The 22,330-nt window shown below is 47.2% G+C and overlaps 1 protein-coding gene across 1 annotated transcript in view; it reads right to left on the bottom strand.

Moving 5' to 3' along the window:
* LOC104167426 (coiled-coil domain-containing protein 30-like) overlaps positions 1-22,330 on the bottom strand; it is a 32,465-nt gene that overhangs the window by 5,834 nt on the left and 4,301 nt on the right. The window contains exons 3-18 of the mRNA XM_009707677.1: positions 21,595-21,762; positions 19,829-19,900; positions 18,694-18,809; positions 15,965-16,072; positions 15,442-15,542; positions 14,401-14,593; positions 9,796-9,894; positions 9,027-9,152; positions 7,057-7,194; positions 6,078-6,235; positions 4,784-5,030; positions 2,991-3,164; positions 2,467-2,676; positions 1,640-1,797; positions 960-1,107; positions 29-150 (exon numbers count right to left, since the gene is read on the bottom strand). Coding sequence (XP_009705979.1) covers positions 29-150; positions 960-1,107; positions 1,640-1,797; positions 2,467-2,676; positions 2,991-3,164; positions 4,784-5,030; positions 6,078-6,235; positions 7,057-7,194; positions 9,027-9,152; positions 9,796-9,894; positions 14,401-14,593; positions 15,442-15,542; positions 15,965-16,072; positions 18,694-18,809; positions 19,829-19,900; positions 21,595-21,762 — 2,338 coding nt within the window. The remainder of the gene's footprint in view (positions 1-28; positions 151-959; positions 1,108-1,639; positions 1,798-2,466; positions 2,677-2,990; positions 3,165-4,783; positions 5,031-6,077; positions 6,236-7,056; positions 7,195-9,026; positions 9,153-9,795; positions 9,895-14,400; positions 14,594-15,441; positions 15,543-15,964; positions 16,073-18,693; positions 18,810-19,828; positions 19,901-21,594; positions 21,763-22,330) is intronic.

Below are 22,330 nucleotides of genomic sequence, written 5' to 3'. Positions count from 1 at the left end.
TGCCCCTTCCTGGTGATGCAGTCATTACCTGACATACAGATCCTTCTGGTTCAGGAGTCGGACTCCTTCCTCATAAAGGGCTTTGTTTTCCTCCTTCATCAGTGAAAGTTGCTCTGAAAGCTTCTGGTTCTCCTTCTGACACTGGAGGTGCTGGAAAACATCTATTTTTTATTTGTGTGTGTGTCCTCAGCTGTAGGGGCCCCTCTGCCTCCTTTTAGTCTGGTCTCCAAAGCTTCTCTATCATAAATCCCAGTGGTTCCCACTACAGATAATATCATAGAATGCTTTGGGTTGGAAGGGACCTTTAAGAGTCATCTAGTCCAAGCCCACTGCAATGAGCAGGAACATCTTCAACTCCATCAGGTTGCTCAGAGCCCCATCCAGCCTGTCCTTAAATGTTTCCAGGGATGGGGCATCTACCACCTCTCTGGGCAACCTGTGCCAGTGCCTCCCCACTCTCATTGTGAAAAAGATAGCTATGTGATGGATATCCATCCATTCTGCCCTCCAAGGCCACTGCCTCCTCCCCTTAAAGAAGGGGGAATGTGGATTTCTGCGCTGCTGGGAGGGTTGTAGGCTTCAACAGGGCAGAGAGAGGCCGTGCAACCTCCCAGACAGCGGACTCTGCCAAAAATTTCCTGCAAAAAGCTCCATGCTCTGCCAGAAAAGGGGAAGGGAGAGGGGAAGAAGCCATCAAGTCCTCCTTCTGTGCCCTCAGAGCTGCATCCCCAGGAAACCTTCGTGAGATGGGATGGTGCTTCTCCTCCAGCTCCTGCATAAATCAGTGGGATCTGCAAGGGCTCAGCACCTGGCTGGGTGTGACCCTATTTCAGCAGTTCCCATGTACAGATTTCACACTGGGATGGTCCTGTTTCCCCCTAGAGCTCAGCGGTCTGCTCTGGAGTCAGCCACCAGGACAGCATCCCCTTGGGTGATGAGCCATCCGTGGTGCAGCTCACCTCACTCGAGTCAGTTTTCCTCTCATCTTCTAGGACGTGCAGAGTCTTGGCCTGCAGCTCCACGTGCATCTTGGCCAGCGACGCCTCTGTCTCCCGCGAATGCTGGAGCTGCTGCCGCAGCTCTTCCACCTGCTGCTCCAGGAGCTTCCTGAAAGCATGTTGGTGTGACATGAGACATCCACATGGAGGCCAGCCCGTGGTGTGCCACCATGAATTCAAGGCTGGCTGTGATCTAAAGACAACACCATGCTGCTCTGCACCTGCCCTGGGAAACACTGAGGGTAGAAAGAAATTGGTACATCCTAGTTGTCCCCGTGTCCCAGTGGCACGTGCGAGGGTGCATGATGTAGCTGGGATCATCAGCCCCAGCTGCAGAAGAAAGGGGACTGCCGGCATCTAGAGGGTAAACCAAATCACTGGGCTGGCAGGAGGGACCAGGCACCTTCTGAGGCCGCTGACATCTCCAAAAATCTTTTACATCTCATAAAGAGGGGATCCTGCCAGGGGCACTGGCAGATCAAAAGGAGAGATAGGAAGTAAAACCAGTGGTGCAGTGGCTCCTTGAACCCACCTAGGGCCAGCCATGGAGCTGCAGGAGGTAGCTGCCGGCTGGCAGAGCAGCATTTGCTGGCACAGACTTGCCCTCCACAGGCAGCAAGGCCTTGCCCAGCTCTGGGTACCTTTTCAGCTGCTCCTCGTGAAGTTCTTGCTGCACGCGAGCTTCATTTTCTCGGGCCTCCTTCAATTCCTCCTCCAGGAGTTTCTTGTCTGAAACACGGGCCTCTGCCAGCAGGAGCTGGTGTTGTGAATCTTTCAGCTTTTGCTGGAGTTTTGAAATCTTGGATTAAAATTGGACACAGATTAAACTTTCTGAATTTATAGGCCAGTATCTGAATCCAAGGGACTCAGATCCCTTTGATCCCTCAATATCCAAGTCATGGGAATGAAAGATTTGCTTGCTTCTACTCAAAAGTACTTCTGCCTGTCTTTGTGTCAGAGTCCGTTAAAAGCAAAACCTTTCAAACGGCTACCAGATTTTTGATCAGACACTACGTCATGAATTGGCAACAATCCTTTTTGCACCTAATTTGATCCTGCACGCTTCAAAACCGACTCAAATGATTAGTGCAGGAACATGGCAGTATCAATGCCACGGAAAACACAAGCTTTCACAATTTACCAGATAGCAACAGCAGCAAATCTCCTCAGCAGGAACAAGACCTGGGCTCCCTGCCCCTGCCAGCCCCACTATCTGTATTTTCAGAGATATTGAGCTTCAGAGAAGCAGTTGAGCCATCAGATTTGGCTTCTATTGTCTTGATTATGCTCCCACTAACAACTGACGTTTTTCCTAAAATATTTAGTCAAGTGATCTCAAAACAGACTAGCAAAATGGACTTCAGGGAACCAATTCATGAGCTGCTACTGCTTCTTTTTTCTGAACTACCGTTGCACTAAACTGCTAAAAACATACCTCCTGTTAACTTAGCTCACGCTGACGAGTTACCTTTTTTTGTGCTTCACATACTTTGGATTTCTCCTGTGCAAGTTTCTCTTGCAGACCGCTTTGCAGTTTATCAGCCTGGGAGCACTTCAAGAGCTCTTGTTCGAGTTCTTTGACCTTCTGCTGGCTTTTTTCCCACTGTGCTGAGAGAGAGGAGCACGTTTCGGTTGTGTCCGAGAGTTTTGCCCGGGCTTGCTTCAGCTCAGCTTTGACCTGAGGTTCAAAAGAAGAAATCAAGTTTGCAATTTAACATACACCACCTGAAATGTCTTGATTAGGAAAGGGGCAACAGGATTATCTGAGAGTGAACAAGAATAAAAGAGAAATACAGGGAGCAAGTACAGCACGTTTTATTTGGAGGCAGTGCAATTTCCGTGGAGCTGAGGCAGAGCACACTTGAGAGCCCACGTACTGTACAGTCCAATGTAAATGAGGTCCCGTCTGTTGAAGTCAGCACCTCCGGCCTCCCATACCTCGTAAAATTGTGTGATGCTCTCTTCAAGCACTTCTCCCTGCTCTGTTCCTACCTTGGTGCATTCCTGTTGGAGCAAGAGATTTTGCTTTTGTAAGTCAACGTTCTTCTCCCTTTCGTATCTCAGCTCCCTCTCGGCCGAGCTGCACAAGTTCTGAACTCGACGCAAGTCCTGCCGCAGCTGCTGCATTTTTTCCTCCTGCTGCTGGAATCTCTCATTGGACAGACTCTGCAGGAACAGCAAAATGACAAAGGTTACATGGAAATTAACTTCAAGGAAAGATAAAGACTGGTAATTAAGAAATGCCAGTAGGATTTAAGGGCATTTAAGTAGGAAGATGGGTAAAGCCAGGCAAGCATTTCTTCTGCCCCAACACTATGTCCTGCTCCCTACCCTGCCCATCCCCTCAGAGAAGCCAATACAACTCTTGAGGTCGAGGGAGAAGGTGCAAGAACCTGGATGAGGGAACAAATCCCTGTTAAAACTAACTCGTCAAACAAAAGCAAAACCACCCAGGTTACTCTTAACTCTCGTGCCAGTGTCTCACTAAGGCAAGGAAGCAGGAGTGGCACATCCAGCCGCAGCTCCCAGAGGCAGCAGGAACAAAGCGAGTCCTGGCAGCGGTACAGAAACAGACAGGCTGGCACAATGCGACAGCAGCCTGGACACCGTGAGGTGGTCACCGGTGGTCTATGATGGCTTTCAGAAGATAACTGAGCTCTTTGGTTCACCCACCTTCTTGCAAGTGCCTTGTTCACAGACTAAAAGTTCTTCCCATGTTTGGTGTACCAAAACCCTTCTTCTCAACATCACTTTCAGCCATCTGTCAGTCTACATTCCCACTTTGCATCTTCACCCTCTGTTCCTAGGGCTAGATGAAATCCACTGAAGATCAAGCTTTCCTTTGCAGATAAATCCCCAAGGTGGGAAGTCTTGATCCAGTGCTGTGGGATCTCGCAATATCATCTGTCCTCGAGATCAGTTAGGTTTTGTGGGTTTTTTTCCCCCACCTGCTTCCACTGGGGTCCTTTTCAGCATCCCCTCCACACCTTGTATCTTGCTTTGGTCTGCTCTAACTGTACAGACTTGCTGCTTCTTGGTATCAGCACGACTCTGATCCTCTCCTTTCCACTCCCACTCTGGCCCACAGGCCACCCTGTCCTCTCCTCCTTGCATATAATCCTTGCTCCTCCTCACACTCTCCATCCTGGGTACCGTCATCATTTCTTCCCCTTTTGGCAGGGCTAGCTTCTCTTCCCTTTCTTTTTCAGATCGCGTGGTAAGAAAGGTGAACAAATTGCCTTTAAAACACAGGTAAAGGTAGTGACAAATAGGGGTCTCGCCTGCCAGCTGGTAGAGCACTTGGAGAGCAGAAACTGAGACACGAGCACAGGGCTGCAGCAGAACCAAGCTGCTTGTGAGCTGGCACCGCAGGGCAGCAGTTACGGGGCGAGTTCAAGCACTGGAGTGTGAGAGCACAAAATCCCAAGGAGGAGCGGGGAAGAGGAACAGCTTCTGCCTACAGCAAGAGCAAGCCAACTCTATTTCTCACACTCCAAACGGGAGCTGAGAAAGAGCTCCAAAAGGTTTAAACATCATTTAAGGACTGTATAACTTCTTTCATGTGTACTAAGGGAGTCATTTAGTTTATCCAAGTTCCCACCACATCCAAAAAGACAACAGAAGGAAATGATGACATTCATAATTTCCGAACATTTTCCCCAAGGAAATCGGCCAGACTCATCTCCCCCCGGCACGCTAACCCTACAGGACTGGCTTCCAGTCCACTTTAATTAGGTTTTGCCACGTGAAAAGAAGTACAGTGCAGATGGCAAAGCTGCCCATACCTGTTTAACGCTCCCATCTAAACCTCCTGCAGAGCTCTGCGACACGAGAAACCTGTTCTCTCTATGCGCCATGCCTTGATTCGTCCTCAAAGTCTCTTCAAGCGTGCTGTCGACCTGCCCCCGGGTAGTCAAGATATCTTGTTTTAGCTGGGCAATTTCTTCCAGTAACAACCGTTTTTCTTCACTGCTCTCTTTCAGCTGCTTTTCTAGCTCCTCCCTCTTCTTGTTGCTTTCTAGCAATTCAGAACTTGAAGGAGAAATAGTAAAGGAGAGAGATAACTATACACATCCAAGGGAAACCACCCTCTGAAGGGGAAAAACTTAGGATACGAGAGTCCAGTGAAACGCTCAAAGCAATGCTGAAGCGTCTCAGGAGGTTCCAAAGGGGATGTAATCCTGGGGCTAGCAGTTCTGGGCAAGGGTCAGTCTCCCCTGGACACCAACCCACAACAAAATGTGTGTTCCAAGGGTCAGCTCTCAGTCATTCACGAGCAGATTAACTGCTGGCTAAGGAAACACTCACATGGGGCCACGAGAGCTGGCCTGGGCTCACAAGCAGCAGAGCAGCACTCGCCCAACACCTCGCTGTATGCAAGTACGGGCTCAGGTCTCCCAGTCAAGCTATCCGACTTATATTGATGCAAACTGTATGTCCTTATAAGCTAAGCTACCTGTCTTATCCTGGTTTTACTTTATTCTCAGTATCAAGTTATCCAGGTAACTGAACTGACTGTAACTATACTGGATTTAATCCAAGCTTGTACTTACTAATAACAGCCTTAGCATGGATGCTCCAACTCCAAATTTCTATTGATCTATTGAAAAAGGGGAGTCGGGGGACCTGTCAGAACTTCATTTACAGCCCTGACGCCTGCTGTCACCTGCCCTCCAAGGACACCCGGAATCCACAGCAGGGTGTGTACCATCAGCAGCTGGCAGCCGTTAGCCCCAGGGAGCCCAAGCCCACGATGGGAGCTGTTTGGGACCGCGTTAGTCCAAATACCACCTCACTCCAAGAGAAGCAGCCTCCTCCCTAAGGACAGCTCTCATTTATGCCATTCAGAATCTGGAACAGCTGCAGAAAAAAAGGTTTACTCCCGACTGATCATGGTGTCACTAAGGGAAATGCTTATTCACCAAAATCCCTCCAGAGAGACGATTACCCAATAAGGAAGACACAAAGCTGCTGTGCCCGTTTTTGCCAGAAGCAGCACTACCGGGATTTTTAAAAGACTGAAAAATGAGTCAGCAAAGATCAGGAGCAGAAAGTACCATAGGCCTTGTTAAGGTTTACCAGAGCAGTTCTTGTTCATCTCTCAAGTTTTTGATCTGTTCTTCCAAAAATACTACTTTAGCCATCTGTTCTTCATATGTCTTTTCATCTGTACATACATCTTCATGTTTCTGCTCGAGTTTGTTAATCTGTTCTCTTTCTTGTAGGAGTTCAGAGACCTGTAAGGTCAGAAAACACCACGACTTTGATTTTCTTTGGTCTCATAGAAATCTCTTGAGTAGTATAAGGCAATCTGGGGACTCCATCAAGACATAGCTGTGATTTTGTAGCTAAGTCATTGTCATTCTTCACTCCTGAAGATGCACGTGCAAGTCCTTTTTTCTGCATGGGAAGTAGCTGTGTGTAAACTATCATCAGAACACATTTCTTTATTTGATTTCATCCTTCTGTTGCCCATCGGTAGTTCTCAGGGCTTTATATCATGTGCCATACCTCTTTACAAAACTACCAACTCTTGGGAAAACAGGAAGAGTACAAGGTGTGTATTCAGCTGTCTCACACAGAGAGCATCCTACATCCAAGTGAACCCAAATAAAGCTTTCTATGGCTGGCTGCTCTCCACTTTCAGCATCACCTAACGCCTTAACGCCAGGCAATGGCAGACCCAAAACCTGAGACGTGAAGAGAAGATGCCAGGAAAATAAAAGGGGCGAGAAAGGAAGGCACGAGCAGTGCATAAGGACACTGGAACTCCCAGACTGGATAAGAATCTGCCTAGTCTAATACCTCCTGCTAAGCCGTGGTGAACCCAAATCCTTCAAAGAAAAATGCTATTAATCCCACTAAACACTAGCAATGACACTGATTCCTAAAGCTTTTTAATCAATAGCTCTTCCTGAGTGTATGCTGGCACGAATATTTCAATTCCAGGTCTTCTTATCTACACCACGATGAATTTACCTATATTTGAGCAACATACACTAGCAGCTTCTGTCTGCATCGGGTACCAGAACAACTGGAATTTCTTTACATTTCTCACCTCTGTATCTAACAAAGCATTATCTTTTTGTAGCTCCTCATGGGACACATTAATGTGATCTCTGCTTGCTGATGTTCTTTGGAGACTTGGGAAGTTATTACAATGGCTTGTAAACTCTGATTTTGAGTCAGGCAACCCCTGGGGAGGAAACAACAGGAGTTAGCGGATGTAATACACCCTTAACTACCAGCTCAGAAAAAACTCTCTCCTCTCAAACGTCCAAAAACCTCTTAAAAACAAGAAGAGAATTTCAAACAAATGCAAAGAGCTCTTTGCATACACGAACTCATAGCCCATCGCTGACATTGACAAGAACAAAAATATTACCCAATTTACTCGCCCCATTCTATGGGTTGGACACCCTGACAAACACAACATTGAACAACCTCAAATCTTGACCTCCAGGTGTGTATCACCCATGAGAACCCGATGATTTCATGCCAAGCTAATTTTGAGCACTCTATTGGTAAACAATTCGTCCCAATACAGCTGCTCTACCAAAAGGGAATGAATCCATTTGTGAAGTCAGGAATCCCACCAAACATATGCAAAGTCATCTACTTTAAAGACCGTTATGGTCTAACGCAGGCCACTGATTTTATCTCATGGTCCCCTTGATGAAAAACTAGTCCTCTCCTTAGGCAAAACCACCAGCCAGCTGGTGGCTGAATCACAACCAAACTTGCCGGGATGTATGATTTGGATTAAAAGGTCCCTGGACCAGGAGCAGATTGAACTATTGGGATGCAAAGGTTAAAGAGCGACTCTTCCCATTTTCCCTATCATCCCCCAAATCAGACAATTCCTTTTCATGTGCATATTCATAGGCTGACCTAGCCTCTTCCTAAACAGCTCTTTGGCAAGGCTTGGTCCACATCCCGAGCTTTTGCAATGTGAATTTGTTGCCTAACAGCACTGCAAAAGTCCTGTCCTCTAGATGCCACTGTTCCTCCAGCAAGGCTCTTGTGCATATGCAGTTGCGTGAACAGTTCAGGACTTTCATTGTTTTTTACTTACGTTCAAGGAAGTGATATGACTCACATCTGGTTTAAGGCCTCTCAGAGTGCTAAAAAATGGGTTTTGTAATAGATGTAAACCATTCCTTTGCCAGACTCCCTCAGGTCCCCCTTGTCTGCCTGATCCAGGCCACAGATCTGCAGGTCTCCTAAAGTTTTAGCCTAATTTTCAGCCTCTATCCTGCCTATGCCTGCACTAGTCCTTGTGCAATTTTGCTGGCATTACACACTCGCTCTCCTATGGCCCAGCTGGAAGACAAGAGCACCAGCAACTCTCCCAGCAGAGACAAACCCACCAGAACTCTATCGAGCAGTTCAACTGCTTCAAGCAAAGTGTAGAGAGGTCCTTGGGGCATGTAACAAAAAACAGCGTCGGGATCCCAGTGAGCTGCTCATGCAGACTTCTGTGACTCTTGGGTGTTCTGACTCCTTATCATGCCATGTTTTGGTTAAGAATATTAAGGTGCCTCGTGTTAAACAGATTCAGAATTAGCCCAACCTCAGAAAAGCGGTTGCTGCTAACAGGTCACCATGATGTTGCTCTGCAGGGAGGCCTTGGCTCAAACCTACAAGTACCCTGTCACGTTGTGACACAGAGAGATGAAGGCTCATGATCACGAGCCTTACGGTCACAAATAACTCTGCAATGAATACCTAAGTCTGAAAACTTCCACTCTGCCCTCTAGAGAAGGGGGCTTTGGCTACAAAGTTTGAATTACTGGTTTTTCATTAGATTCACAGAAAGGAAAAATAAATTATGGAGCTAGAGACAGTTCCATTAAAGCAGATGGATTTAAAACCATCTGCCAAAGAAGCTTTCAAACTGGCTGGACTAGATAAATGCATCAAGAGAAGTCAAGAAACGCACTTGGGGGGCAACTGGGGATGTTTTACGGAGTCATCCAAAGGCAACTGCCTCCTGCAGAGAGCCCCACATACCTGGCTGCCCAGTACCACCTTCTCAGCCTTCAGATCTTCTCGTAACAGTTCAAGCTCAGATGCAAGTTGCTTTCTCCGTTCTCTCCGCTCTCCCAGCTGACTTCCCAACTTTTCTATTGTTTCCTGACAGCTTTCCAACATCTGGAACAAGCAAAATTAGGAGTCACTTGCTAGAATAAATGATGCTGCAGAAAAGAGAAACAAATTGCAGAAAACGTGTCTTCTAGAAAACAAGGATAGGAAAAAAAGTTGCCAGCAGGATTCCTGCAGCTTATACCCAGGGCTGGCTGGACATCTCTGAAGGCCTGGAGCCTCCACCTGACCCAAGATACCTTGGGAAGGTCCTCTCCCACATGTAACAAGCTCTGTCTGGCTTATACCCCTGGCAGGTCCAATTGTCTGGCTGGCAAGTAACAAATCCACAGCAAAGCCAGCCCCAAACCAGCTGGGAAACAGCCTTGTAAATGTACCTGCGTGCTGCCTAGGTTTCACTAAACCCTAAACAAGAATCAAGCACCTTTACACATGTAATCTTCACCCTCACCGGGGAGTCAACAAGCTCCTCAGCTTGCAGGGCTGAATGCAAGACAATCTTGTAAGAGAGATGAGTTATCACAGAGATCATATTGGCACGTTAGCTGCCTTCCTCCAAAGACATCCATCTGTCTTACCTGAGCTAATGGCTACAAATTCTCAGAAGATGGTGACAAAGAGCATTCACAGGAGATGCTCATTTAATGTGTTTTTAAACAAAACAATTTACTTGCCAAGGAAAACCTCTTACCTCTTGCATCTCTTGTGCTCCAGACGATGCCTGCTCTTCCCCATTCATCTCAGTTTTGTTCTTCTGCACTTCAAGTAACTCTGTTTCTAAACTTGTGATCTTAACATAGACAAACCACAAGTTAAACGCAAACCAGTACTCACAGCTAGTACTAAATGCACAACTACTACTAAATTTCTCCTTGTGCTGCTGTTACAGAATTAGGCCCATGTTTGGAAGCAAGGAGTAGGAGGGGACGTGGACAGCCGCCAGTGTGGGCGAGCTCCAGCTCACATCTTTCATCCTGCTGCTTCAAAGGGTGAAGGAGTCGTCCAAGGCCAAGTCAGAAAATAAAAGAACCCCACTCCACAAAAGGAGAGAAACGACCCAGACACATGGTGAAAATTCAAGGACTCCACAGCTTGTGGCCCTTCTATGCACTGCTCTCCCAACACGGAGGACCCCGTGAGACCCTGATTTATATCGTGGGCCATCCTCCTCTCCCATGCTGTTGCAGTGCCCACTCCCCTGCAGCTGATCCCATCCGAGCAGATGTTCGACCTGGTCCCCCAGGACTTGTCCTGGTCCCTCCACTGCTCAAAGGAGCTTGTAACTCCCTCCTGCAAGGCTCCGAGGACTCGACTTGAGCCCGCCAAACGCTGACCTCCGTGCTTCTCCTGGCAGAGAAGAGTTTGTCTGGACAAGTGCTCGCTCTGCATTTGCACCATCTCACGCCGAGGCATCTGCCCTTGTGGAGGGATCTCGTGGGAACGATTATTAGTCCTGCAGTTTTAAAGGGCTTAAAGGAGCTAGGAGCAGTCCAGCTTCTCCCCCCGATTATGGTTCCTGCAGACCCTTTTGCAAAATCCGTGTCTTGGCACTCACAGCCACTCTGCTCCGCCGCCAGCCAGCACGGCATCCAGCAGCCTTTCTTTTCAGCTCCTTACGCTCAGAAGAAAGTTTGTGCTGGTTTTCTTATTTCTAAACCACCAAGGTGGCCTCCTTAACTGCCTGAGCTGGGCTTTCACTGAACGAGGCTGCAGAGCAAGTGGGGACACTGGAAGGAGACGAAGCCCAGCTGCAGATGAAATCCAGCATCATCTGTACACAGCACGCACCGTACCCGTACAGGCAACATCCATCGCTCCACTCACACAGACGAGTGTACAGTGAAGCACACAAGATGCCTTACGCCTTTCTCACCCTCCTTTCTCCGCACTTATTCGGAGATCATTTTTCATTCCTTTCCAACAGGAACCCAAAGCCAAGTCTCTGCCAGCCCCAGTCCATTTAAAGTGGTTACAAAGCAGCGTGTCAAAGCCCAGGAGCTTTGCTTTCACTGACAGGCTTCAGGCACAAGACGGATCTCCTGAGGCTCCCAGCAGGGAACGATCTCTAACAGAGGAAAGCTGTCGTGGTATTGTTTTTTTAAGACAGATGATGTTACCCAACCTAGGTGTTAAAAGCAAATCGGTGGGCTGAAACACTCAGGCCTCTTAACAGAAGAGCTAGAGGGCAATAAACCCCCCTGCTCTTGCATGACAAGAGGATAGTTTGGGGTTCAACAAGACTTTGGAGTTCTGGAAGGGATCTCAAAGGTAAAATACACCTCCCTTCCACACCCCTCAGCCAACCTTTGGTTGTGAAGCTGATACCCAGCTATGCATTTCCATCATTTTGCTTATTTTTCCTCCAAGCCACTAACTTTCAAGCATTTAAGTTGGGCTCGTCATTCTCGTGCCAACAGCAAAACAATACTCACATTGTATCCTGCTGTCCTCGTTCCGAGTCAGTGGCCTAATCAGCCAAGATTTTTGTAGGCATGCCAAAACAGAAAAGACTTCCAAGCCCTTCTCACATGAGGCAGGCTGGCAAACACCCAGCGGCGCTGCGTTCTCCGGGCTCCAGCACACCTGCCTTCGTGCAGTCCTCCCCTCATCACCTCCAAGGCACCCAAAAGCCCCCGGGAGATGAAGGGTGCAGCTCGAGAGCCCTCCATCTGAGCAGATGCTGGATCTCACCAAGAGTTAACCCACCTCCTCTTCCATCCCACAGTCTGCCCGTCTCTCCTCCGTGGCCCTGCACGCCTCATTTCTGTCGTTTTTTCAGCTACAGCGGCTGCCAGGCCCATGCCAGCCGAAATGCCTTGCATCTCCTTGGCTACTCGGCGCTCCCCGCTGCATTCACGCTGCGTCCCCCAAAGCGGCGTTCCCAGGGATCCGTTTAACAACGCATTGAGCAAAGAAGGGATTTCTCCAAACTGAAAATGCATTTTGTTTGATTCGGGGGGGGGTTGTGTTTATTCTACTTCAGTGAGAAAGTGAGAAACATTTTATTGTGTGCTGAACAAGCCCTGATTTAAACAAAAGCACAGCCGTGGTGGGCAGACCTTTTACCATTCCCATCAGAGCGTCTGTCCTTGGCTCCTCAGCTACACGCTTAGAAACATGATGTCTGCTGGCATCCTTCATCAAGATATTTGAACATGCCTTCAGTCTGTTTCACTGTATTTAGAGACTTTTCCCTCACAGCCAGAGGCTACCGATGAGCAATTAATCTTTTCTTCCTTTGAACAATTAATCTTGGAGGTGTATGGCTACTTCAGCATTCACACGGGTTACGCCGTCACGCTTGTGCGATCTCCTACATCGTGTTTTACCACAACAGCAAGTGTACGGACGTGTCTGAGCACCGCTCACTCCTGACTGAAAACCTGTGCGTGCCCTTCCTTCTCACCTCCAAAATCCAGGGTCCTCTAGGGACACTACGGACTGGTCCGGCTGCCTGGCAGTCCAAGATCACTGCAGAGGGCATCTCTTAACCACAGACAGAGGGGAGAGGGCAACTCAGCCCAAGGAAGGAAGAGCTTTGGCCAGACAGCAGGGCTTCAGCCAAAGGAAAAGACCTCCTCAGCCAGCCTTTTTGGGGAGAAGCCCACCTACCCATCAAGCAAGACCAACTTCTGGCTTCCTCTGTTCTCTCTGGCTATAAAATCTCCAGCTGCCCGGTCTGTGAGGGATCACAGGCCCTGGTAGTGATGCTGCACAAGTGCTGCAAACAGTATTTTCCCTGGGGGCAAGCAGTGACAAACCAGTCTGTAAGCGCAGGACCACCTCCAGAGGGACGGAGGAGGCTAAAGACCACCCTGACAAGGGCAGCATCAGGCTGAGAAGCTTCAGCAACAACTTAATCCTTGCTCAAAACATGGATGGAGATGGCTCTGCAGGTGTTGCAAGGAGGCCTCCGATGTTGCCATGGTTCTGGTAAACCAGATAATCAACATGGTGCTTCACCTCTGCCATTTCCCAGAGGTCCCCTGACTGTCACATGCAAATGACTCCAAATAACAAAGACTTTCTATCAATCTCCTAAAGTCAAAGGATGATCTGAGTGGACTTGTCCTATTAACAGGAAAAGATCCAGATTGCCCTGGGATGAGGGTGCCCAAAATCAAGTAGGACACGGGTTACGAAGAGACTGGTGAGGTCACGTCTTGATCAAGATGGAGCAGAGCTTCTCCAGATGGATCAGCTTACCGCAGCTCTTCAAAAAGATGCATCCAGCCATGCCTTCCCCATTCAACAGCAGATGCTGCACCAAGAGATAGCAGGTGATGGGAGAAACTCACTGTCCCCTCAAATTTGTTATTTTCAGCAGGGCTGTCCCCAGGCAGTGCAGATCATGGCCCCCCACACCCAGAATTGCCTTGGTGTTCCACACACGGGCTGACACATCTCCGAGATGCTGTGCTCGGGGAAAAGCCAGAAGTGCAATCTTTTGTCACCAGCATGCTTAACTGGGGACCTCTCCTGGGATCAAGGAGCATCAGTGTCCCACACTGACCATTTTCATCTGTTGGACAGGTCTGGAGAGGGGTTAGGGATTCAAGTCAAAGCCTGGATTTCTGTCATGGGTGCCAGGTTAAGGGACAAACTCATGGACTTCAGGAAAAACCTCTTGCCTCTCTTCTGAGCTTCAAGAGGACTTGTGGCTTCCTGGAACTTGCTCTTTAGCAGGAACTGCAGGCAGAAGAAAACCCTGTCCAATGTCAAAAGGCAGTTCCTGCAGGAGACAGACGCTGAAGCTCGTCAGGAGCACTGATGCCATCCAGGACAGCCTCTCAGAGGAGATAACAGCTTCCAAGCTACAAGACGTTCAGAAGAAAGAGCTCCAGAGGAAAAAGATGCAACTTGAATTTGAAACAAAGAGGCTTTCCTTCAGCTCAGCCAAGAAAGTGAAGGGTGCACAGCCCACAGGTACAGAAAGGCTGTAGGGGAAGGGAGGTTGCCTGATCTCACTCCTGGGGACGCAGGAGGTACATTAGCTAGTTAACTCTGCTTGCCCAAGCACCAGTGAGGGGGGACAGAAGCTGGAAAAGGCAATGCTGCTGTAACACTGGGGGATTCTGCACCTCCAGGCAAGCATCACTTACTCACTGCTGGAATTTTTTCCTCCTTTTCCCCTTTTTTCTGAAACCAGCAGATTTTGCCAGTTGTATTTCTTGTCAAACTAAACAAAGAAGCATGCAGGTTTAGAACAAACATCATTCTATTTTACCAATCAATATGTAGAGAGAAAAGCAGCTAGAATTAAACAAAACCAAACCTCCTTTCATTCCTTCCTTACCTTCCGATGAAGTCCCTCCACCTCACACTCAAAATGTTCCTTCTCCTGCTTGGTTTGGATCTGTGTCTCTCCCAGAATTGATTCCAGCTCTTCATTGCGCTCAACCAAATCCTCGTGCTCCTGCTCCAGTTTCTGCAGCTTGTGAAGGAGCTGTGAATTCCTGCCCTCGATGTTTTCAATCACCTCTCGGCACCTACACACCAAAGACCGACTTCATTGAGGCTAGAACTGCTACGTAAACACATCGACACACATCCAAACCACTTACAACTGGCAAGGAAAAGCCGATGCGTTTTTCACTATGGAATACTTCTGTCCTGCTAATTTCAACTCCTGCATCCAGCATGACCTGCGCCTGCTCTTATTTAGGTGGCGATGCACGGGAATTAGTGGTGACGGACTCTGCACAAGTAATGGTGAAGGTCTGGGGGGAAAACTGGTCAGGCATGAGGATGCTAACAGCAGAGAGACAATGGCAAATTCAACTGCTTGCGGTGAGGGAACAGCCTTGGGCAGTAGAAGGGAAAAGAGAGTCAGAGAGATGGGATCAGACCCCCTTTCCTCCTTGAACCTGCTAGAAGAGGCGCAGCAGCTTCCCAAGCAGGCCACAGAAGAACGAAGCTTTGACTTCCCTTAACAATCCCAGTTTACATGTTTAAGTTCGAAAACCAAATGTTTTGGTACATCCCTGGACAGCAATGAAATCCAGAGAAATCTTCCCAGCAGCAAAACAGTTTTGAAAACAACACTTTTGTCTGCAGAGAGCTACAAAAGCCCAACCCTGTTCTTTTAGGAAATCAACAAAGCGGAGAAAGCGTCAGAAAACAGCCCACATTCGTGATACCAAGGGCCAGACACCCATTCAGGACTGCATTACCTCCAAACTTTCTGATTTGGGAGCAGAAGAACAAAGTTAGTACCAAAGAGTATTCTAAAGAATCCAATACCTAAATCCACTCAGCAAGACAGAATACCAGCAACCAGAGCGCCAGATAAGCCACCGTGAAAATACAACAGATGAAGTATTTCTACGCTGCTCACCTTTTATGAAGTGTTTCACTACCCTGATATCTGTCCTCTTGATCTGAGCCAGCTTGGCCTGAAACATAGTCTCCTTCAATCCTCCCTTCATCCTTTGTGCCCTGTGTCTCAAGAGAAAATGAAAAGTTAGCACATAATTAAGACTGAAATCTCAGCACAATGTGATTCCAAAGCTACTCGAGTCTCTCACAACCAGAAAACATGAGCTACATCACCTATAGCTATCGGCATTAGACAACCCACCAGCCACAGGAGCAAAGCCCCCCCAAGACCCATAATAACACGAAGGCACTAGTGGGTATTAGCTTACGCCAACGGACATGCTCTACACGTGAGGGTATCTGTCATGCCCAGCATAACTCCTACGTCACACCAGCACAGGATGCACTCGCGCATACAGAGAAAGGAAAGCACAAGCGTTTCTGCACTACAAGCTGTGCGTCTTCATTTATGGCATGGGGCTGAAATGCCGGTTTGCTTAGTTTGCTTTCTAGAACGTCAAACAAAAAGCCCTTGAAAATACCTGCAGCGAGGATGCTGCGACTTCTTCAGTCTCGCCGGGCGCAGGCAATGGAAGTCCTTGCTTCTCACTCTTCTGATACTCACAGATCTCCTCTTTGAGCTGTTCAACCTTCAGGAGGAAAACACTTGCTTTTATTTTTGGTGAATGTTCACCTTGCTTAGAGAATTAAGATTTCTCTCAATTAGATGTAGATAACCTGCAGATTCATGAATATTAACCACTCAGCTTGAGGGATTTGTTGAGACCACGTGGCTGCTCCAGCCGGCTGGCCTCAAGACTATTGAAAGAGGCAAAGAGCAGTAAAAGGGGGAATTCCGGGCTGCATTAAAGGGTAAGTCATTTTTCTGCATTTATTTCAATTACTGATCATGCACACGTTGTACACCCCCTTATACTGAAGGGGACCGAGTGCAGAGGGGTAGACAGATTACAACCACTATTTCTGAGGACACCTTTTAGTCTTTGCTATTATCGACAGGATCAATAAAATATTACTATTATTAGCAGGTAACTGTTCACTCCACACAAACTTACTCACTCGCACACTCACTCTTGGCTACCGGTGGGAGCAGTAGCTGGGAGGCCAACCCCAGCCATTTACTCGGAAGTGCAGGGTCACACCGCCGTGGCTTCTGGATGGATGTTCGAGAAGTCCTGCGGTCGGTGCTCACCGGCATCAGATGCAGATGTGATCCTGTACTCTTCAAGCGCACCCAGCAGCACAGGCGGATGCCATCTGAGCTTCACGCAGTCGATGCCAGGGACCTTGCACAGGTTCAGCGGACCATTGGTGTCCCAGGTTTGTCATTTTTTGCAGATTTAACAGCACTGCTGGTCTCTGGAGCTATCAGTCCTTGCAAAGCTTTCACACACCACCATCTCAGCATGCATTTTCCCTTTCTTCAGCCTCCATCCACACCCAGAGGCACCGGCAGAGCCCACTCGCACAGACTCGCTTACACCCCACAGACGTCGAATCCTGCCCAGCTAAGGCTCAGCACTCCAACCGGTGGAGCACACGGCGGGGACGAGGCCGGTCTCCCACAGGCCACCAAACCAGAGCCAACTGGCCAGCCCGCTCCTCACTCTGCTGCCCACAACTCACAGGCAGGGGGGGAAAAAAAAAATATATATATATACACACTTCAGGATGTAGAATTTCTGTGGCTCGTAATCAAGTACACTTTCAGCTTCTACAAAATAAAAATCGTGGTTTTCTAACTTCTATGCCAACAGTTAAACCTCGTTCCTAAGGAATAAAGGTAATTTGCTTTTAGCTTAACAATATGGTTAGTTGGAAGTGATCTCAGTCTGGCTACATTTTTTTTCTGTACAGAGAAAACAATACCTTACTTGTATCTGTATATTTTTGTGTATATATATTTCTTTACACATATATATATATATGTGTATATACACGTGTATGTATACAGTGACTGAAAGAAGCAATGTCCTAAAGCAAAGAAAACGTTATTTAGAAAAAAAAGTTAACCAAGGAATGTCAACTAAATTACAGAATATTTTTTTGCAGACCCAGAAGCAGACTGTCCTGTAAATACAAGGTCTGAGATTACAGATATGCTTAGATGCTGTGCTAAGGAAGAACCAGCAACTTTTTTAAATGCAAGGAACAGAACTACACGAATGTGAATAAATGATATTCAAGAAAGTAAGTCTTTGATATTATTTGAAAGAGATATTCTCAGAGATACTTACATTAATTTAAAAATACTCATTTTAATCCAAGAGAACTGCAAGGCAGCTACTGAGCTTTCCATGCTAGGATGGCATAAGTAATTATAGGCTGCTGGCAACCAATTATAGGCTGCTGAAGGACTGATATAAAGAATTTAAGAGTTAAGATCAGAAACAGAAGTTGTGCCAAATGACACATTTTAACAGGAAACATTGTTATATTCATTCACTATCGGCAATCTCAGTAAGGAACTATCTCGTTGATGAAGATTATTGCATTTAGAGAATCCTAAATTTATTATGTCAAGCATTTAACTAATAGTAACGTAATAGTAAGTAATTCACTTAAGAAAGCCCCCACAAAATGAAAAGAAATGTTTATCTTCTACTGAGCAAATCAGCGTAGCCACATTAAAAAGCCAAAGAGGCTGAGATGTATCAAAACATGAGCATAAATTTTAAATTGTTTTTAAAATAGCTAGTATTGGGTTTTAGTCTAAACTTACTCACTGTCCTTACTAACAGTCCCTAAGAAAAGGTAGAAATGTTGTTTACCCTCTTTACCCACTTGATTTTCTGCAAACATTGGCTAGTAACAGAAAGCATCAAGCTGACCCTGTCCAGCGGGCACACTAAAACATCTGTTTCGGGGCCCCACGCTGCAAGCCCTAAAGCCCGTACTCAGCTGGAGCACGCACAGCCCCCTCGGTGGCCAGCGAGGCATCAAACTCTTCCTGCGCTGAAGGATGCTATGAGAGATGGAGTTTTTCAGGGCTGCAGTAACAGCAGCTGCATAAAAACACTCTTTGGATATTTATTCTGCCCGTTTCCCAAATTTTATTGCTCCATGAGCCATGGAACATCAGAACCACGGCTCTGGAAAGACTCGCTATAGAAAAGAGCGGGGAAAGAGAGAGGCAGGGCAGGTGAAGGAGCAGGACTGACCATCAGGAGCCAGCCCAGGAGCATCACCCACGCAGAGGTTCGTGGGTGCCACGGCAGACCAGATCCACCAGCAGGAGATGAGTACTCACCAGATCGAGGAACGCTTTCCTTTCCAAATCGAGCGTTTGGACCCGTGCTCGCAGCGCCAGGATTTCCCTGTCCAGTCTGCTGTTGTGCTCCATGGCCTTCTGTAGCTCAGTCGGGTCTGCGCAGAACAGAACAAACAGGTCACCGACGCTGCTTTGGAGCTTGACCTCCACCAGGCTCAGCGCGGGGCTTTCACATGGATAAGGGTTCTGAAACGGCATCGCCCTCCCGCACAGGCGTACGTGTGCAAGAGCACAGAAGGGAGCTCCGCAAACGCACGGGAACACGTTCTCTTACTCCCAGAGTAGAGGTTTGTGGGTCTGGAGATCCAGACTCAATAGCAGTGCTGTGTTTGTTACAGGAGCGCAGTAGTCTCTCCATAGTTATTCCAGGGATTCAGTTTACCTCTAGATCATGGAAAATGCCCCACCTCAGATATTTAGGCATGGGTTTCACAAACAACTAGGGTAAGCTTTGAAAAACCCAAACAGCTGTATTTCTTACTTTCATCATAAAATTCATAACTTGCTACAAGAAGAAACACAATCACAGTTGACGTTATCGGTGTTGTGCTAGCATTAATGTTCGTGAAATGGCCAGTACAGTAAAAATTATGGTTGTATACCAACCCTTCCAGTCTGAATCAATAAACATACGCAACTCTCACACCATTTAATGCAGACTATCTAGTATTTCAAGTGCAAGAAATAGGAAAAGATGTTTGTATTAGGAGCCCATCGACAGAAACGTGTCCTTGTACACACCAGTATCCTAATGAAAACTAGTGAGAAGACAGTTTTCCTTTCAGAAAAGGTGAACAAAGATTTTTCCCTTTTCAACTTAATGCTGGGCACAGGAAATTTCAGCTTAAATTTGACTTTTATTCAGGCAAAAATAAAAACATATCTTCTTTCTTGGTCTCAATCTGGCAAAAAAACCAAAACCAAAAACAACCCACAACCCCAAACCCCTGTTTAAAACAAGGATTTTGAAATTGGATTTTCAGTTTTGTAACTTAAAATAAAAGGCAAGGCACACCTTCTACTGAAGCATTCATTCTGCTGAAAAGCCCATTTACCACTAAGAAAGCCTTGATAAAATTCCAGATCTTCTCTGCTTGTAAATAGCATCACTTACCGCTCTCCTTCCATTTGTCCACCCCTTCTTCCCAGCTCTCAGGCGGTCGCAGGGCTGACCACGAGGCCGATTCTACAAGGATAACAAAGAGACAGTTTTGCCGTGGCAGTCCATTTGTATGCTTCTGAACGCTAAACTCTGCAACAATTTTAATGCACTTTGTTAGATACAACGTTGAAGGAAAACTAAAGAAAAAAAATTAAAGCCGCAGGCAGCTAGGCACACAATTTAAAATCTCTAATCACCAAAGACCCAATAACTGGGCTACAAACTGGCCAGCAAAAATCTTGTATTTTCGCTTCAATGCAAGCAAGCAGCTGCAAGTTATTATTGAACCAAAATACACTGTTTAAGTGGAGTTATATTAAAGATCAGACATTTAATTTTAGGTTTTTATTAGAAAATCAATTTATGTATAGAGCAGTTGGCTCTGAAGCTCATCGGGACGAGAAGGCATGCAGATATACATCATTGGGGAAGGCACGAAGATGTTATAACACTAATTTTGCACACTGATACTCACAGCATAATAAACCACACAGACATAAGAAGCATCAAACCCTTACTCACAGTTTGGAAGGCCTTATATTCATTTGATACTTAAGAAGTTTATAAAACACAGATTTCCCCACACAGGCTACGATCCACTGAGAGGAGTCGCCTGCTGCAGCCCATCCGTGATCTGGAGAAGCAGTACTGTTCGGAGGCTGCAACACAACGCTTGCTCCATCCCCAGGGACACGTCTGTATCAATCAATACACAAAGCAGATGCCCGCAGAGTGCTCGTTTCCCTGTCTTTGATTAAAAGGCTGTAAATGATGGTTTTGGAGGCTGGCTAGAAGGTTTAGCTAGGTCTGAGTGTTGTGCGTGAGCTGTGAGGTCAGCATCGCGAGCCGCGATTCACACATAAACCCTGCCCAGGTGGTACCAGTCTCCTCAAGTGAATCAGTCTCTGCAAAGGCACATGGGGCAGGAATATGTTCTCTCACCACGTTTTGCTGTTCTCCACTGAAATTCTGCGTCGCGGATTTTGGGACAACGTAAGTAACCCAGAGAAAAGGCATCCAGAAAAGAGTGTTTTGCTCAGGAAATCTCCTGTAGGAGGTAGCAGTGAAGCACCACTCCAACAGAGGCTTTATCAAGTAGTTTGATTTCCCTCCAGAAAACTCTTTATTTTTACAGTCAGTATTAAAAAAAGAAAAAAATAATGCTTAAGGGCTGGTCAACAACAATTATTTCAATAAGGAGGTTAAGCAAATATTAGCAGTGATAAGAATCTAACGATTCACTTCAAGACTGCTGATAAGCTCCGGTTGTGAGCACTTGCTAACGGCTCCTAACGAGGCAGCATCCTAAACACAGCATCCGAAGAGCCTAGAGAGAGTGGTGCAGCTGTGCTAACACTGAACACGGTATGTTCGCCACTCTGTTTCTGGACCAAGTCACCATTTCCTCTCCCTCCCCTCCTAGGGCATCAACCTGCATATGAGCCAGGGAGAGGGAGTCAGTCAAGACACTGCTGCTGTAATCACGGATCAGATAACCCCACGTCTCAGATTTCCCCACTCAGAATTAATTGATTTGTGACTGCTAATGACTGCATTCAGATCCCCTAGGTACCAGGCTAACGTCTGACACTGATTTTTCCACATTACAAGCACACAGGACACAGGACAGCCTGCCTCCAGCTCCCCTGGGTGAGAAGTCCAAGGGGTGGGCTAATTGCAGGCCAGTAATTAGGAGTGGCCACAAGAGAAGCACTCACCTATTTTGCTCTCCTCCTTTCTTTGTGCATCCAGCTCATCTGTCAACCTCTGAATCTCTTCCTGGGCCATCATCAGCCTCTGTGTGGCCTCATCCAGATCTCGTTCAAGTCTTGCACGTGATGCTTGTTCCCTCTCCAGCTCTTCCCTGTAGAACTGAAACACAAGGGCTAATGCTGCAGCGGAAAGGAGATAACCCTCCCAGGGATGTGACCCAAGGCAGGACCCCCTCCACGCTATTCCTGACCCACCAGAACGAGGGAGACAACACAAACAGAAAGCAAGTGAGCTCGGGGAAGCCACTGCAGAGGCAGAAGACAGACACGCAGTGGATAACCCTCTTCACCATGGACACATGCCAATAAGCAGGTGCTGAACAGCATGCTGTGGCTGTTTTCCTGGCTCTGTTTTTCCCTCCTTGAGACAATACCGTTAGTTACGATGCATTTTCAAACACATAATATACGAGGTTTTCCAAGCAGAGGGCTCCACCACACCCCGTGAGAGCTTCTCCAAGGACAAGTCAATTCTGTACATTGGTGGTCCTGTGGCTGTTGTGAGAGCTAGCCCCAAGCCACCCTGGCACTGCTAACCTCCTCTTACAGCCTGCGCTTGATCCGGGAGCGCAGGAGAAAGACAGTGATTCTGCAGAAAAGTCATTTCAGCTGATATAAAAAGAGCTATTCCTCACCCCCTGGACTTTGGTCCACTCATTGGAATGGGCTGCCCAGGGCGGTG

This window comes from Cariama cristata, unplaced genomic scaffold (assembly GCF_000690535.1).
Source record: "Cariama cristata isolate BGI_N322 unplaced genomic scaffold, ASM69053v1 scaffold32279, whole genome shotgun sequence".
Taxonomy (NCBI): Eukaryota; Metazoa; Chordata; class Aves; order Cariamiformes; family Cariamidae; genus Cariama; species Cariama cristata.
This window is presented reverse-complemented; position numbering and strand designations above follow the sequence as displayed.